This window comes from Tachypleus tridentatus, chromosome 7 (genome assembly GCF_004210375.1).
Source record: "Tachypleus tridentatus isolate NWPU-2018 chromosome 7, ASM421037v1, whole genome shotgun sequence".
NCBI lineage: Eukaryota > Metazoa > Arthropoda > Merostomata > Xiphosura > Limulidae > Tachypleus > Tachypleus tridentatus.
In genome coordinates, this window is record NC_134831.1 from 51442041 (window position 1) to 51461484 (window position 19444).

Consider the following 19444-nt stretch of genomic DNA (forward strand, 5'->3'; position numbering starts at 1 on the left):
GCTGTACTGTCATTCACTCACACAATGGCTTATATATTGATCAATTCTGTTTATTACACGTACCACATTTAAGGTACAAATATTCATATTCCTGCTTCTTAGCTTTAATTATCTTAAGTTTAAAATAATATTTCAATTACAGTAGATATCATTAAAACTTCTGATTTAAATGGTTTTAAAGGTAAAACTATAACCAAATTTTTTGCTTGACTTGATCTAATGATATTTGAAGGAACTTCTGAACAAATGAATATTTTGCTTACCCTGGAGAGATCTCTAAAGCACAGTTTGGTATTAGATGTACAAAATACTTTATCTTACTTGTAAAAGTATGGCACATATGGGTGGAAAATTGGGAGAAGCACATTCCAATGGGAGGGAAGACAGGTTGGACAGTAATCTAAACAACATAAAATAATTTCACTTTCATTTGAGAATGGAATGTACCCCATGGTGTTGAGTAGCTAAAGTGCAATAAATTGCACACAGTAAGTCAACTGCATCTGAAATATGACTGCTGGGGGGGGGCAAAGATCACACTGTCTGTAAGTCAACTACAATCCAAAACTCATCTGCCAGAAAATTATATCCATAAGGGGTTACAAATGAGGATCCTAATGTCATCACATCAAGCTTAGCCAACCAAATGTAGAAAACCCACTTCTGATTGGTGAACAGGACACATGGGAGAAGAGCAATATCACAAATGTATACACACACAAAGAACCAGGAACCAAACTTCCAGATGAATAAAAGAAAAAAATCATGTTCTTGTAATGTGCAACGTTCCACACAAATCACACCAATGTGGAACTTACACAAATGCAGTAACATCCTCAGCATAAAAACACTGAGAGAAAGAAAGAGGATAACCAATGTGCACCGACCAAGACCAACAACAATAAAGATTCAAAGTGTATCAATTAAGAATTGAAATGAACTGATTGAGACATTAAACGTGTGAGAAATTATGTTGATGACTAATTTAGCTTTAAATATTAAAACTTTATTGCTTGGGATAACAATGTGGGGTAAAATGAGGTATCCCAATCAACAGAATGAACTGCATTAACGTCTGCAGGCTACCCATGTGTGCATCATGTTCACTGATTCACCTACATGTCCAGAATTTATCTATTGCAAACCAACATTCATAGGGAGATAGGATGAGGGATCCCAACCATCACAATGTGTGTGTACACAATGTGTTGATTGGTTCAGCTCTGTCTCATCATCTACACCAGTAGAATATAGCAGCTCTCCTCTCAACTGAATGGAGACTTTATATTGTAAATCTCTCATTCAGGAGCATATCTCCATGGTCTACCACCCAAGCAGCTTGGAACTGAAAAGTGGTAAGAACTCTTGAACTCCACTGGAAAATTAGGTGAAAAGTTCAGAGGAACATTCACATTGGAGACAGTGTAATGGTTAACCACCAAACCATATTTTGAAAAGCAGATCTAACTTAATGTATACAATTTAAGAAATGGCAGGAATGAACAGCAATTGTTTTCTGCTTTACTCATGAAGCCCAAAAGTTAGGGCAGTCCAGAACAAATGTATTTATAAATATAATACATTGCAAGGAATAATGTATGAGCAATCTTGTGGTACACCTCATCTCTAGTTTATGTAACAGTAATGAACATTATGCATTTTCTGGTCACAGAAATTCTGAAAGTTAAGCCAACATGACTATACAGTGCAGGTTTTGTTCATACAATTGTAGGAGATTGAAAAATACTTGGACAAGCACCATTCACCACAAGGTGAGACCCTGGTCAAAACATGGGACAGATCCTTTGAAATAATATATATAACAAAAGACAGAAAACTAACTTTGGTGAATGGCAACAGGTTTTTAGTTTTTTTGTCATTTGGATTAAAGTCTGTTCACTTAGAACAGCAAAACTATAAAATGAAAAGATGTGTATAACTAGATTAGCAGTTTCTAGCTTATGTTTTCAAAATAATCATATTGGTTATTATTAATTGGCAACTTTTTAGCACAAATTTACTATGTTTTATGAAATTCTGCTAATCAAGTAGCATTTCATATCATGCAATATAAGTTTAAGCAATTAGCATAAATAATTATGCTTGATACAGCTCTACCCATTGCACATTGGGATGATGACAAGAAACTGTTAATCTAAATTCCATGATGTTACTATAAAGGAAACTATTAAAACTGTTCTAAGAGAGAAAGATCTACTACCATATATTTTAAAGAATCTGGTTGATTCTGTAAAATAAAGGTTTGTTCTAAATAGTATGGTTGAATGAGGAAGCTAATGTTGGTTACTATGAAGTATCACTTTCTGGTTGGCATAGTTTATTGTGTGTATTGACAAAAACGTGAAACAAAGGAGTGGCTGAAATGCACTCAGCATGTAATTGAAAGGAATGAATCAAAACTGGCAGCCAACCTGGTAGCTACACTTTTACACAAATTTTACACCAAATATTCATCCATTATGTAGCTAGGTTATATATTTTGTTTTACAAACCATTATGCCCAAAACTGAACAAAAAACATGGCCTAGATAACTAATGAATGAATATATGATGCAAAATGTTTTACAAAAACTGTAAGTGTAGCAACTAGTTTGACCATACCTACGATGTTTTTGATTAGATCATAGAAATTAGGCCTTTTAGTACAAGAGCAAACTTTGATTTTGTAACAAAATCAATAAGTATGAGCCTTTATACTAAATACTAATCAAACCAACTTGAAGTAAAAATGTTTACAATGGATAAAAACTGTTGTCAAAAGTATGAAGTTTAAATTTCTATTAGTTGAAAGTGTTGCTTGGATTACAGATTCTTAGACAAGCAGATCAATCAAGTCTTATGTTACAATAAAACCCTCTACTACAGACTTCAAGATAGAATCAGCTGTTATTTAGACAAAAGCTACCAGTTTCCCACTAATGCAGAAAAATACGCAATGACATTAATGATTTGATGACCTTCTATTCCCACGTATCATCTGTCCCATCAGAAAGGGTATTCTCATATGCAAGTGATATTGTGACAGTAAGGTCTTGTTTAGATACTAAATTACTGGATAAATTAAATTTTTTGGAAAAAATTTAAACAGCGATATACAGAATTCCTTATTGGTAGTTAAAATGTCCACCTCAAGTCCTTGACACTTACATATCACACATACTATGTAATGATGCTAATATATCAGAAATGGTATTACATGTATAAAGTATATTACTATTAACTAACAAAAAATTAGTCATTAATTAGTAATTATACTTAAGTGATCATATAGGAAACTAACCATTACAATACTTGATATCCAGTCACCTTACTGTAAATATTTAATTCAACTGTAGTTGGAATGAATTTCTGCTGCATAGGTAACCATGTGAATCACAGTTAGTAAGTGTACAAGACAAATAGTGGTTTCTTACAGACATGAAAGAATGTGAGAAAAAAAACCCAAAAAAACAATACCCTGTACACAGAGGTAAAAGTATTGCTATATATAGTTTCAAGTGAAAATTTTTAAACATTTTCAATTTACTTACAAATGATTGAATTTTGATCTTATAAATGAATATTGCACAATAGAATGTGAAGAATAAGACTATTTAAAAACTTGTTTTTATTATTCTTTTGTTTCGACAATACTTCTATCTAGTTGAATGCTAAAACATCACACAAAAAATTTATTATAACCTGTACATTTATAATTTGTTGTTATATTAAACCCAATTAATCATCTGCAAAAACTAAGAAATGGGAGATCAGATTAGATCAAGCCAAAAGTTTGCAGAATTTTACCCAAGATGCAGAATCCAGCAAATGCTTAAACAATTTCTAAATTTATATATTACTCTTATTTAACAGCAAGCTATAACTAATTAAACCTACATGCATGTCATGATTTTTTACATGGTTACACTTGAAAATTTAATAAATTGACAGTAAAGTTGTTTAATATCAATAAACTTACAATAAAAACATAGTAAAAATTAAATTTTAATAAGAATTAAATTCATAACTAAAAAGGAAATATTAAAAATTATTTCAATACACTCTCTTGTTGTCATAACATATTCTTGCTATAAATTGTGCAATTTACATTTTTTACTATTACTTCCAACATCCATAGTAAAAACTTAAAACTTCACATACCAAGATGTTAGAATATAAGGAACTTCTAACCTTCTCAATATAATGAGATTATCAAATACATCTAACAAATTTACCAGAATAACCACCATTCCTTTTGTTTACTCATGTCTTCCTGTCTTAAGTATGTGTTTATAACCAGTAGAAAGAGCAGATACTTAACCTTATAAATATGATGGTTGTTTGTCCATTTTATGGCAGAAAAAGACAAAATTCACTACAAAATATTGAAGTGTGTTTAATAAAACTGTTACTCCAAACAGAAATAATTTCTTTAATCTGCTTATACCTTAATTAAAAAGCCAGTTAAATTATAATAGTTTAATTCTATCTTATTCTTGTGAAAGATATTTTTTCTTTCATGAAATATATACCTAAAATTTACAAAAAATAAGTTATGTTCACCTTGGATGTGAGAGAATCAACAAGACTAATCACAAGGCTTAGCTACCATGGCTTTTGCTTTATAATCTTTTTTTACAAATATATGTTAATTAAGTTCAACATATAGTTTGATTCAAATGTTAATTCCTTAATTTGAAAAGGAAATACTTAATATCTCAGTCTTCACCTATCTGTATCAAAACGTATTTGTACTCCAAACTGCTCAATTTACACTTTTTGTCTTTAACCTTTTGATCTGAGTTTGGCATAAAGTACTCATACCATAGACAGCACTGAATTATGATGTAAGTTTCCATCCAATTTACTACTTCACTTAGATACAACTGAGAGCTTGAAGTAACTTAATGTTTGGAGAAGGATGAGCTACTGCTCCATACAGCCAGTGCTGAATCAGGTAAATCATATGGTCATGGCATCTTCTGTTCATAAGCCTTACCAGCTGTATAAGTTAAACCAATAGCTAGATAAATTATAAATTCTGGTGTGAAACATCATAGACCCTAGGCACAGTGCTTATTGTGCCTAATAAATAATCTGGCCCTGCAAACAGCAAAATATATACAAACAAAACCAAAGCAAATTTAGTAAAAGAATAAAGATTTAAGCTGTAAATTTAAGTAATTTGTAACTTCACAGTCAATATTGAAAAGCAAGGAACAGTTTTTCAATCATTCTTTACATTATACTTAGATGTCTCTACAATTGTTTGAATAAAGTATGCTGTTTTCATAGAGAAACCTATGGTTAAAACATACAATGTTAAAAAAAAAGATATTCATTTAGGTTATAGATGTTCAGATGAAATATAAAAATGTTAAAATAAAAATAAGTATTTTTATTCCTATCACGATATTCATCTTTCACACAGAATAACCGAGTAAATTATCAGATGAATCTTTAGTGTAAATACTTTATTAAAAATCTAATTTGTGCACTGAATACTTTTAATGTTTGCTAATGTTTTAATGACTGCCAAATTTTGTGAAGATATAAGGAGTTAGAATCATAGTAATTTTTAGCTCTCTAATATGGGACAACCCCAATGGACCAAACTTGTGTATGCAGGGTTAAAGAATTTGCAACAACACTATGTATTTGTGAAATAAAATTATCTACTAAATAGATGCTAGAGCCTGTAAACAGAGTTACCATTTTTGATAACTGTATAAACTTTTGGCTGTGAACACTAATATTTTCATGTAGCACATGAGCTGCTCATTTGCAGAAGGAACAACAGTTTGTTCAATGAAAATTAGTAATTTTTCAATTGTATTAAAAGCCCATTTTTCAACACAATATTTATTGCTTTTAATGCTTTAAAGCTGTACTCAAAATTAATAAGATGTTTGGAGTTAACCTTTTAATAAAGCTTTGAATAAAAGTACAAAACTCTGCAACATTTTTCACATGAACATTCAGATGTTTATAGAAACTCACTGATGTCTTGTATAAAGGCTATGAAGAAAATTAAAAAATAACATATCAAACATGTTAAAAAAAGTAATATTCAAGATATTGAAACACCTGTTCAAACTGATGAAGCAATTTTGTCTCCAAAAATATAGATACTACAACATTAACTTAATAAACTATTACATACATTTTTCTTGTTCTCAAAATATTACAAACAATACATGTTTAAAAAATTAGTATGAATGTATTTTTACACATTAAATATTATGCAACTACACCAGTAGACTATTTAATTGTTATCTTACCACACTGGTTGTTGGAATACTAACCTACACATGAGGACTAAGGCCTGATGGTACTGAAGCAGCTTTTGTTGCTAAATTGACAAAAATAAAATGAAAAACTATGTGTTAAAATTGCTACTTAAAAATTTAATATCAAACATGTCTTAAAGTAAAAACATTTATAAATATTTCTAAAAGGTAAAAACAACATTTTTCCAAGTTCTAACTAAAAATATCAACTCACTTAACAAACTGACTGCCTTTTCATTTTTAGTATTTTACTATAGCAACTTTAGTTTTAAAGAACAAATACACATGCTTGTAATAACTAAATAATTTGTTAATTTATACACTTGCATTTTCAGAAAATACCTGTTTTATTTAAAGTATTGCACTTTAATATTTACCTGATGTTGGTGAGCTATTGTCTGCTTCATCAGAACATTCTTTATGCTCTGTTCCATGGCATACTTCTTGGCTTTAGTAACCATTTCCTGCTGCTCTGATGTCAGCTTCTGAAGACCAATCCCTAACAGTGAACTAGGGGATCGCATAGCCCCAGGTCCTGCCAAGATTGGACCAGTCTGTTCATGCTGTGTCATTGTGTTGGCCATACTAGTTTCTGCAGAAATACAAATACTTGTTAATAGGATTGATGAGAACAACGACGAAAATGTTTCTTAAGGATGATTTTACCTATCGTTTTCATCTTTCTTTATCCTAGAATTTAAAGTTCAGCTACACTTTGATGATAATAACAACAAAGGTAGAAAATTAGTTCCTGTTTGCCTCAGTAACAGTTTAGTTTATATGACAGAAATAAATAAAAATGCTATAACCCAAGTGCATTTGAAAGGGAAACTTTTCTTTTCCAGTATTCCCTTGAAGGAGAAAGGTTCATTTTTCAAAAGCATTGAGGTTATAGGATTTTTATTCATTTCTATCAAGACTTTTTCAACCTATGTGTTTTTCTAACACCATAAGTTTAGTTTATCTGATGTTCATTCACAGGATTTACCAATGCTGGGGTAAAAGTAAAATTCTAACTTGTTGGGTCCAATTTATATCTATTTAGGTGTTCATATTAATCAGTCTATATGTTTTAGTGCCTAATTACTATGTAAATCCAACTATAATTAAAATGATTTTTAATCAGCACAACTGAAAAATTACCCTCTTAATAAGTGCATATAATATGCAGTTAATTATTCCAAACTGTGTTCAAATTTATTTCTTTCTAATGGCAGAAGTAAAACCTTTTGTTAAATATACGACATTTACATTTGGTCAGTGATATAAATTTTGATTTTTATTGAAACTTTTAATTTTTTTTGCAAAAGCACATGTATTTCTTCATTTCCTGTTCTTTACACTGGAAGAATATTGTGTACTATATTTCCTTCTAGTTATTATATAATGACCACTATATGTGTAAAACTAAAATTTAAATATGGGTGTTTAAAAATTATATGAATCTATTGTGCAAAAAATAAATCTCATTAATGAAGCTAAAAATCAAAATGTAGACAATTTCCTTCAAAGTAACACATAGGTCTGTTAAATACTCGTACATCATTTAATGAAAAACTCATTTTAATCACATTTTACTTTTGAAAATATGTAAATGTCATTACTACTGAAACAAAGTAGTAAACTCAGTGTACCAAACAAATGTAAATACACAAATTTGTATCACAAATTAAATGTAATGATTTAATTAGTTCTATTTCATCAACCCTCAGAAATACAAGACCAATTAAATTTTGGACAAAAAAAATAGTTCAGCTTTTATTTACATGTAAAATGCAGCCAAGAGACTATTTATAACCTAAGCTATGCTCTGCAATGGTATATCATATGACCCAAAACATAAAAATTATGATTCATCTAAGTTGCAATTACCTGGTACCTGCCAAAAATAATTCATTGCAGGGCACTAAACAGGATAATTAAGTCAATGCAAAAAGTAGTGTGAAGAGAACGTTTACCACTGATATGTCAGTCAAGCAAATCTCACAGCTCCTAGCATTTTGAGCTGCTTTTTGCATGATTCGCACGAGCAAGAGCAGTTGTGCAGTGAGCAGGTTGCTTCTCTTGTTTTGCTTTCAAACTACACAGTACAAAAATACAAGAAAAAAGAGAAAAGAACGAAACATATCAACATCAGCATGGTCACCAAAATGAATACTGTATATCGCCCAGTCATGGTAAAATTAATGTTACTGATACAAACCATTACTGTATCCACCTAGTAATAAAAACTGTATTCTTAAAAACAATGTTAGTTTGTTTTATATTTATAACAATGATCTAAAAAATCTCTTAGCCCATGAAAATTCTTTAAAATGGGGATAACTAACTTTTTCAAGATAACAAATATTAAGAAATACTACTTTCATTAAAAATTTAAAATTAGGGAATTAAAATAAATAGATTTTACAGTTATACAGATCATAGTCTCATTACTAATTTTATCATAACCAAAAACATCTTATTGTAGGCCTTCCAATGGCACATCATACGGTAAATTAATGAAAAAGTAGTGCAAATCTTAGGACAAAATGGTGCATAATAAGAAATTATCATGGTAGTAAGGGTGACATTGCATTTGGGGATAGTAATTAAATACTTAGAAATTAACAGTGTACTCACAGGGATGTGGAATTCAAATTGTCCAATTTCTGAGATAAGTGTTACTGCTATACTTTGCTCATTTGACAATACATATGTATATTTATTCACATTCCAGTTGAATTTCTAGGAAACAATATAAGAAACTAAAAATTCTAAAGTGCAAAAGTTTAGCACATACCCACAATCATTTAAAAATGCATACTTTCATACTTCATACCAAAACAAAATATATAGATATATGCATCTTTTTAATTAACAGTCACATACACAAAGTAACATATCTACTTAAACTACATACATCCATTAAAATGATTTCTGCATGGGTATTTTATATGTATACATATAGTGTAGCTCCAATCAAATGGAGCTGCCCATAATTGTCCCTTTTATTATATTCTACTTTAGTGTGTATGTTTTGTGGAGAAAGGAGGAAAACAGATTTGTAGAACATCTTTACCCTTAGGCAAGAAATTTGTTCCAAAGTTTCATACCTCTATCTCACTATGGAGGTTAGTTTTGTTACCTGTTACTTCTATAAATTTGATAATCATAAAGTTCTCTAATTTCAAAAAACAAAAACTGGCAGACACCCCCTTAGATATATCTGAGCACTTGTGTCACTTGTTTCTGTTGCACATAATCAACTTGAAAAGGTAGCATACAACCTCCTTTTTCCCAAAACATGGAAAACAGTAATTTTTTTTTAAAAAAAGGTAACCTAAAAAAATTAAAGGTATGAAGTGTTGGAAGGCCTTACAATAGTCTACACAGATTTAATTCCTAGCCTTTTTATGCAAAATAAGCAGCTAGTGTAAACTGTCTACTAAAATCAAATTATTTAAGGTGATAAAAAGGATAAAAATAACTTAGAAACAAATATATATCAATTTATTGATGATATGACGCATTTGTGAGTACTTCATTAAGCCTACATCAATGAAAACATGTGGTATTTTGTGGCCAGTCCATTCCTGCAAGTAAAAATAGAAAGACACATTACATCAAATGATGTATTATGAAATATCTTAAATTCATAACCCAAATTCATAACATGCAGTACTACAGTGTATTTTCAGATAACACTGACTGAATTAAAAGGTCATGAATATGTATTTCTTAAATATATCACCTCATTTTGTTTCAAAGGGTGTTTCTTTTCCAGTTTAATTGTAATGCAAATTCTTGTAAAATTTGTTAAAGAATGTGCTAATATAAAATTAAAGATAAATTCTATAAACAAACATTTTTACATCTATTTTATAAAAAAAAAACATTTTTAATTACATTTTGTTCAAGTTACTGTTGGTAATACCAGGACATAACTATTGAATATTTTTACATGTACTCACAGCATATTTACATCATAAGTTACATACACAACTATTCTAATTAGACTGGGGCACAGGTAAGTAAAAATGGGCCAATTCTTAAACCTGATGTTATTAACATCAAGTGTCTCCTTCCAAAATCCAATGTGGGTTTATGTAGCAAGTGTATGCATGAAATGAAAAAATAAGAATAAATACAGTGTGAAACAAGAGATTTTATGATACTGTGTTGAACGAAAATACCACAGCAAAACATGAGAATTAGTCTCATAACTGTTAAGCAGTACTCCAGATTGTAATATTGAAGTGACAACCACTTCAATATTTAAGATTTAGAGCCAGAAAACAAAGTAGTTCAAAGCCTAACTTCGTAGCATTTACCAATATATCTATTTATATTTACATTCTTTGCAGTACATGTAGACCATAGCAACAATGAAACTGTTTTCTCCACTCCTAGATGACTGCTACATTTCTAGAAAGAAATACTATTAAAGAAAAGAAAGTCATTATAGCATATTACATATGCACATATGAAAAAAAATTGAAGATGTTTTATAGCAACAGCATAACTTCACTCATCTGTGGGTGCTTATTCACTACTGAAATTAAATATCTTTAGGCTTAAAGTCAAATAAACAGTTTCATGAAGTACTTTCATTCTGCAACTTCTACAATTAACTTAAATAAAGAAAAGCTTGTCAGAACCAGTAGTAAATGTAATATAAATCAAACTCAAACTTTTACAAGTTCTAAGAAATTAGAATTATATAATAAGAAATGTTTTTGTAAGTCTGAGGCACAAAATGAATGACAGAACTTTTATTATGACTAACTGACTTTTAACTGACTAAAAACTATAGTCAGAGTTGATGAAAACAAAAACCTGAAAATTAGAAAACCCAATTTTAAGATTTTCTAACTAATCATGCCTAAAAGTGACAACACTGCAATCTTTCAGCAGAATTCCTAGTTATATGAAATTAAAAAAAGCTTTGTGGGAACACTTACATTTACTTTCAAATTCATGCCAATGTCAGAAGTTTTTGAAAATTAACAATACTTAAACAGAAAAATTTAATTGTACACAATGTGAAGGATGAATAAATATCGGGTTCAATGTCCAAGATGCTTCTTACACATACTGCCATGTTATTATACATGTTAATTCTGTTACATCATGCCAAATCAATTATAACTGTTGTGCTTCCTTATAATAAGCAAATAATTACAGAAAGCAATGCTACACTGCAGCTCCAGCGAGAACAATTATGAATCACTTGCACTAAACATTTTTTAAAGCTGAAATATAAATAAAAATTAACTGAACATGGATATGAAATATTTGAAGCATTATCCTGCATCTGTTTGAGATTACACTATCAGAAGTCAAGGTGTATAAAATGTATACAAAAGTACTTGATATGTTAGTGGTCATAGCTGAGGGTTTCCTCCACAGTTTTATCTAAATTGCAAGTTTAAACCATACCTAAAGTGCGGTCAAACTAGACTCCCAAAATATGGAGAGGTTATTTCTTATTTCTATATCAAACATATTCACAATGTGAAAACACCACTTAATACAGGAAATGTTGTTTGTTAAGAAGTTAATTATTTCCCTGACATGTATGTGTGTGTGTGTGTGTGTGAGTAATTTGAAACACTGAATGGTGATGATGGTATTTTTTATTTAAAACTTTAAAAAAAACAGCTATTTTTTCAATTTGAATCATCAAATAACATCATCATGAAAAATGATACAAAACCATTTTTTTGATAACTTCACTGTATTATCATTTTTTTTAATTTACATTTTGAATACTGATCATAATTTTTAATCTTAGCAGGATTTCCATGCTTATGTGCTCACATAATGATTTTCCATCATCTTGACAAATTGAACAGCATCAAACTCTCTTGGCATTTTGCATAGACCAGTTGAATTCATACTGAGTCAAAATTTTCTGAACCTTTTTTTTTGGGATGGGGTGAGGGGTCACTCTAATTTCTCATGACCTCCAATTTCAACAACAATTTGACAAAATTTGTTTTCCAAAGGATTATTCCAAACTAATTTGCTATAAGCAATCTGAATGAAAGAATAACATCATGATGGGCAGCAATATATAAGTATAAAATTTAACAAAATGCTTTAAATGCAATCATATCTAAAAATGTAATGGGCAGAGCAGCATTTCTCAAACTGGGGTCCACTAGGGTACTCCAGGAGGTTGGTCAGTCATGTCCAAAATTCTATAAAAATATTTAGAAAAATATGATTTATAGAATAAAAAATAATTTTTTAAAAACAAATTTATATAAAATAAAACATTTAGTTTTGGAATAGCTTTTTTTCTGTGCACAAAATCCTATTTACAAACCAAAAAACAATGATATATTAGCAGATCTGCAGAAAATGTTAAATTAAAAGGGGTCTACAACTTACTAAAGTTTGAACACTGTTGTGGGTAGAGACAGTTCAGAATAACACCTATTTGTGGTACATCTACATACCTTCCACAATTATGTTACCTCCTGCGACAAACAATCCATTCAAATATATGCCAATCTGTGTGCTAAAAAATACACACGATACTCTTCACAATTACCACAAACATCTTTTCATAATCCCCTCATAATTAATCCAATTATGTCCATTGGTTAAATCCTTCTTTTCTTTGTTTTCAAATAAACTTTAATAACAGATGTTTATATTCAATATTAACATAAAACTGATGGGAATATTTAATTGAGCATGCAAAGTGATTTATACCTCTCTTGTACTTAACACTATGATGTTTTTAACAATTTACAGTAGTAATATAAATGTACTTTGAAGAACTTAATTGAAAAATGATTATGACTCAGAGTGACTCCAAGTAATTTTTCTTATATAATTCAAATTATTAAGAATTAAAATAATTCTAAGTGAAGTTGTTTTTAGAAACTAAGAAAAATTATACAACATGAAGTATATTTTACAAGGTTATGATATGATGTACATAGTTACAGAGGCAAAGTTCCCTCATAAAGGTCACTTAATGAAGAGACTGCCACTAATGCATCTACACACAATGCATGCTTAGTTTTGTGTTTTGTCTTTTCTTAAAAATAATACATCACTTTTTACAAACAAATGGTAATTTTTGCAATTTTTCATTTTTCTGCACTGGAAATTAAATGCCTGAATGAATTATCCTTATATCACTCTTGCTTTACCACTACCAAGAAAGCCTGTATAAAACTGTTTATCAGTAAGAAACAATTTCATAAACTTTAAAATTCTTAAGTATTGCACTTTTCTGTAACAAGAGGTGTATTCTGAGCACCAAGGGCTTACTTGTAATATTTTGATTATCAAAAATGTTACTCAAACATAGTATGTAATAAAGTAAAACTGAAAAGTTAGTCATGCCATTTCTAGGCTAATGTCAATGTATTTAAGCCTAAAACATTAAAAGTATTTTAATATGCTTTATTACTTTTTTTGTGATTGCATTACCAGCTTTTAAAACATGAGCAAGATGACAGAAGGTTGCTCACCCAGCAAGACCACCACTTAACTAAAAAACTTCAGCAATGTTAAATATGATAGAACTTCATGTTTCAGTTTCAATTAAAACTGTTCCTTACAACTTAGCTAACTGCACACCTTGTGCAAATTTAAATATTCTCTGAGAAACCTTAAAGCAGTGAGATAAAGATGCATTCTATTTGAAATGTTTTCTTTAACAAAAAAAAGAGAAAAAACCTTATATCACCACTTTTCTTTTTTGTCAAAAAGTAAAATCTCAACATTGTTTTTAATACCACTTTACTCCAATAGAAATCATGCCTATATAAGGTTCAAAGTTTATATGACAGGCAGAAATATTTCTACAATTAATAAACATTTTTCTTTCATAAAATACTGAAGAAAGCACAGGGAAGTCTTCTGAACACATGGAACTCTACATCAGAAATATGTTGTGTTAGTAAGTCTTGGAAGTTAAAGAATGCACAAAATATTTCATGACTACAGCTAAGTACGACTTATATTAAAATAGTCATTTGACTTCTAATACTAGTAACAACATAACTCATACAGTATGTTTTCTGTCACAAAGGTTGACCTTTCCTAGTTTGACACACCTTGAGGGTAGATCCCTTGTGTACGACGATTCTTCTGTCTCTGAGTAAGACTAATGAAATGAAAATATTACTCAGTTGTTCAAATATCTTACCAAAGTGAAACTAATTTTTTTAAATCAAGAGCTTTTGTTTATTGATACTGTACTTGACTTTACTGTATCAAAGACCAACTTACAATATCTAAAATGTAATGAAAAAATGTTGATATACACATAAATATATTGTATTAGTGGATGTTGTATCTTTGTGAATGTAATTTATACCATTCATTTTCAAATTCCACAATTATATCACAAGTAATCCAAAGGAATTACACTGTATTGCATTATAAGCAATCTTCACTTGAGGAACTGAACATACCATCCAACTTCATTTTCTTTAAAACTGGTTCTTGTGAAGTGTCACTTCCCGATCCATTCACCTAAAGATAATGAACATAATTAACATCTTTATGTCTACAACATGAGAGAATGTCTTAAAAGAAAAAAAGATAAACTACATAATATATTTAAAACAGATTTCAAGTAAATATTTTATCATAACCCAATATAAGCTTCCATAAGCATATTTCATGGTTTTCTCTTTGATTGCATTTATAAATGTTTAAAAACTACATTGGTCGTGCTCTTTAATGTAAAAAATCAAAAACATGGCAAATTATCTGGCAAATACACATTTAAAACAGTTTTGAATACATGAACTAAGTATGCTTAAAATTTGTTTAATGACTCCATAACCTATGTCAAAATGTTGCACATTCTCTCGTTTCAGTAACAATAGAAGTACTGCTGACAAAAACAAGATTAGTTTGCATAAAGGTATAAATTGAACATCATTTCCAAATACATTATCAAATGTTGCTTGTTCCTTTTTGTCCCCACTTGTCAATTAGGGATCACTACTATAAATAACATTCTTCTCTGGTATGATCTGTAATAGTGTCATCATCACAAGTATATATCCCATTTATATAGATATATTTTCTATGTCAATTTCTATTCAATTATTTTTAAATATCAAAATTTCTCTTAGTTACAGAGACAGATTTTTTCATAAGTAATATAAGTAACTACTTTAGCCTGGTAGAGGCTCAATATTATGAATTACATCAGGTGGATAATGAACTAATTACCTTGGCAACCAATCAAACAAGTTAAAGCTATGAATAATTAACAAGCAACAAATTATTTGAATGTGTCCAAAGAGATGCAGAAATTTTAGGCTGCAGGTCCTAGAACAGTCCAGTGGGAACAGTATCTGTGAATTTTTACTGTGCAGGAAGGTAAAAAAAACTATTCATTTGCTATTATTCTGTTTTGTTTTTTCCATGATATATCTAATGATCAATTTTTTTTCACATTGCTATTAATGATCAATACTATTAAACAACAAAAGGCAATTTATTATAGTCATAAGAAACAATATTAAAGCATCAGTATTCTGACTGCTCTCCCACTTTACTTTTTCTACAGTGATATGTAGTCAATTTATTATCATCATTGATATGTTGTTTATCATTTTTATTCTTATCACTTTATAACTACCTAATAAAATATGTTTCATTTTCATACCATTTTGCACTTATGCTCCAGTGGAATGTGATAAACAATACATGTCATGTGCATCAAACTGAAACAAACACAGATGTGCTGAAACACAAATGTTATCCTTTTGACTGAACACAATAATCACATGACTGAAGTATTCTTGAAAGCTGGTATATGTTTAAAAGGATTAATGGGAATTTTCTGGTTAGATTTTCAAACCACCTGACTGGTAGGACAAGTTTTACAAAACTGGAAAACATGTTGCCTAATTTTTAGTCAAAAGAAATCTCTCAGACTTTTGTCATATGTCTTGTTGACTCCTAAATGATCTTCCATGGGAAGCTCCTGGAAAATTTCAATATTTCAGAACAATATGTTTGGGAATAACAATTTGATAAAATCACAGCCCAATCCTGTGAATCTGGTACCTTTGATAGTCTCCAATTTCGAAAATCTAACTATTCAGAACTTTCTCCAGTTCATTATTTGGGAATGCATATTTAAATAGTGAAGATATTTGTTGGTCCTTTGCTTGCTTAGCGATCAGTTTACTTCTGGCAAACAGAACCTCACCAAGTGGACCAGATCTCTCATATTCATTACTGTTGCTCACCAATGAATTGCTAGAAGGTTAATTGTTTACAAGATCCCTGTTGTATCCCACAAAAGTTTGAGACAATTCCATAATGCTGTCCTTTGAACACATTTCTATAATTTCTTTTTGGCTTAATTTCTTAACCTGAGCTCAAGTCACTTCTGGATTTTCCTCAACAGCATCATTATCCTTAGATGTATCAGTAATTGGCTCATTACCCATTTTGAGATTGCAACAATTCTTCCTCCAGCCAAATGATTCTCTAATAATAATGATACACCAGGAATTAGCAGAGTAGGTCTTACTCCAACCTCAATTAGTCCTGAAACTAGGTCTAATGCTAAATAAATGTTATAAAGAGGAAAGCCACCCTCAATACCATGAGCAATAACAGACTCACCACTGGCAGAACTTGAACCTAAAGGAAATGCACCTTTTTACAACAATGACTGAGTCACTCCAGTATCATACAGAATATGTATTGATATTGAAGTAGCAGTGTCATTTGTCAAAGACACAGAACCAACATAGACAAAAGATCTAAATTCCTTCTCAACTAGATCAGCTTTTTTATCAGTGGCCAAATCATATCAAGTAATCTGGTGAAACTATATCCATATGTGGACACAAACACACTGAGTATTGCATCCTTTTTTTTTTTTTTTCAAAGACCAACAAACAAACATAATATGACCAGGTTTTTTACAAAAGTGGCAGACAGGCCTTGATGACTTTGATAAAATTTTATCCTGACTGTCAGAAGATTTTAAACAAGAGGAGCTGGATTTTTTTTTTGAAGAATCCTCAACTTTAGTGGATTGGACATGTACTGATGTTTACAGAGGTGGAAAGGATTTCATCTTAAGAAAAGTGGTTTTTTATGTGTTAAAGTTTAATCATTGGAAAGAGCAGCTGCTTCCTGTAGTGTTTCAACTTTATTTTCATTCAAACAACTTTTTAGGTAGCCACTTGTATAATGTTTAAGTTCCTTAATTAGACAATTGTCTAAGTTTGTTGAAACTATTGCAAATATGCATAGAACAAGAACATCAATCAAAATAAACCTCTTTCATGGGTGAATTCCGTACGAGTTTGGTTATCATGTTTTTGATAACCTTGAAACTTTTGGCAATAAGCCTCCAGTCTAATTTGTATACTTTGAGAACAGCTGCTTTAGTCTCATTATAACATATACAATCTTTTAGAGAGAGAGAGTAGCCTAAGCTTCTTGTGCTTTACCATTTAAAACATTTTGTAATAATAGTGACCATTTTTCAGTGAGCCATTTAATGGTTTGGGTAACTTTCTTGAAATGTTGGAAATATATACCAACTTCATTTTCATTAAATGGTGATACTTTTATAGATCAATTGAGTTCAAAGTTGCCATTTTGCCTTGGTCATAAAAATTTGAATCTAATTTTCATTTCTTTCTGGGATTAAATGATGATGTGTTTAGCCTCAAGGCATTTACTTCCTCTTTCTGTTTCAATATGAGCTTCTTCAAGCTTGATTTGAGTTTGAATTGGTCTTCTAACTTATCTTTATCATTCAATTATGGTTGGTTAGTGGAGACACTAGAGTATTCCCCTAATGCTTCTTCAGACAAATCATCACTGAATAGTATTTCAACAATGTACTTTTTAGTTCATTTTTATCCCTTTGACTTTTTAACCTCTAAGATTTTAGCAATTTCAAGCAATTCACTTCTGTTATATTTTTCTAAGTTATTCAAGGGAAAGTAATTCAAGAAAATCTTGATAATCAAACATGATCAAATTTTATTGGTAGTGATGAATATAAATTGTATTAAGATTTATATTTCAATTTAGATCAGTTTTTTTCTCTGATTCAGATCTCAGACACAAGCCCCCATTTTATTAAGTTATGTATTACAATTTCAAATAGCAGGAATTGAAGTTAATTAAATGTTAATGTGTCAAATTTATGATATTTGCCAACAAGATTGAAACATAGAATTTTCTTTATAACACAAATATATTTCAATATACAAATAACAATACAACTTATAATAATGGTTAATACAAATCATGGTTTATATAGATGAGTTTTACAAACTTACAAGCACCATCAAATCTTATATATGGTCTGGAAATGAAACTTTTATCAACATTCATGGAGAACAAATTCATTCTTTGTTGATACACCTGTACACTTTTCTTGATGGCTGGCTAAGCTTTAAGTGCACTACATTTTCACAATATTTACTATTCTTATAGAAATTCTAAAGTCTGAAGTTAATTCACTGATGATATAGAGTTTGTAATGTTCTTGGTCAAATTCTGTAGTTTTCCAATTATTCAGCATTAATCACAATTACAGCTTCCTAGGTCTGTAGTATACTGATTATTTTAGATTATTCCAACTATACTACTAACTGAAATATTGACTATGCTGTTAAACATAAAGCGACTACATAACTTTGAACTGCTGATTAGAGATAGCATTGATTGATTGATTGATTTAGTGTTTTATGGCACAAAGCAGCTAGGCTATCTGTGCCAAACCTCCGGTGAAAAGGTAAAAATAAAGTAAATGTAGTAAAATACATAAAAGGAAATGAAGGTAAAACAAAAAAGTATAAAACAAACGTTGACACCTAGTCTACAACGTTAAGAGAGAAAGCAGAGTAAAAGAAGTTGTAAAGTACTTACTCTAGCAAAATGGTAATGAACATAACCCGCCAGGAAGACTAACAGGTAAGTACAAGAACCACCGTCAGTCACCTGAAGTTGGTCTTTCCAGTCCTGGTTCTGGGTTATGTGTCATAGCAGCCGTTATCAAAATGTAAAAGAATAGAAGTTTTAAAAGACACATAGCAAAATCGTAATAATGAGTAGCCAAATGTCCAGTAAAAAGATAAAAGTCAAGTAAATGGAGTAAAATTTCTAAAAGTAAATGAAGGTAAAAACAAAACAGCAATTAAAAC

At 30.1% G+C, this 19444-nt stretch overlaps 1 protein-coding gene across 10 annotated transcripts in view; it reads right to left on the reverse strand.

Annotated features, from left to right (window-relative positions):
• Nucleotides 1-19444, reverse strand: part of LOC143255642 (poly(U)-binding-splicing factor PUF60-like) — a 67416-nt gene that overhangs the window by 34956 nt on the left and 13016 nt on the right. For 4 of the 10 annotated variants that reach the window (XR_013030774.1, XM_076511618.1, XM_076511619.1 and 1 more), the window contains exons 2-4: nucleotides 14714-14774; nucleotides 6668-6882; nucleotides 6306-6352 (exon numbers count right to left, since the gene is read on the reverse strand). Coding sequence is in view for 9 of the 10 variants with exons in the window: in XM_076511618.1 (XP_076367733.1) it covers nucleotides 6306-6352; nucleotides 6668-6882; nucleotides 14714-14774 (323 nt within the window). In the remaining variant the exon portion in view is untranslated. Of the gene's footprint in view, nucleotides 1-6305; nucleotides 6353-6667; nucleotides 6883-8162; nucleotides 14404-14713; nucleotides 14775-19444 lie in introns of all 10 variants that reach the window. The other 6 variants (XM_076511620.1, XM_076511626.1, XM_076511625.1 and 3 more) reach the window with 5 other exon arrangements.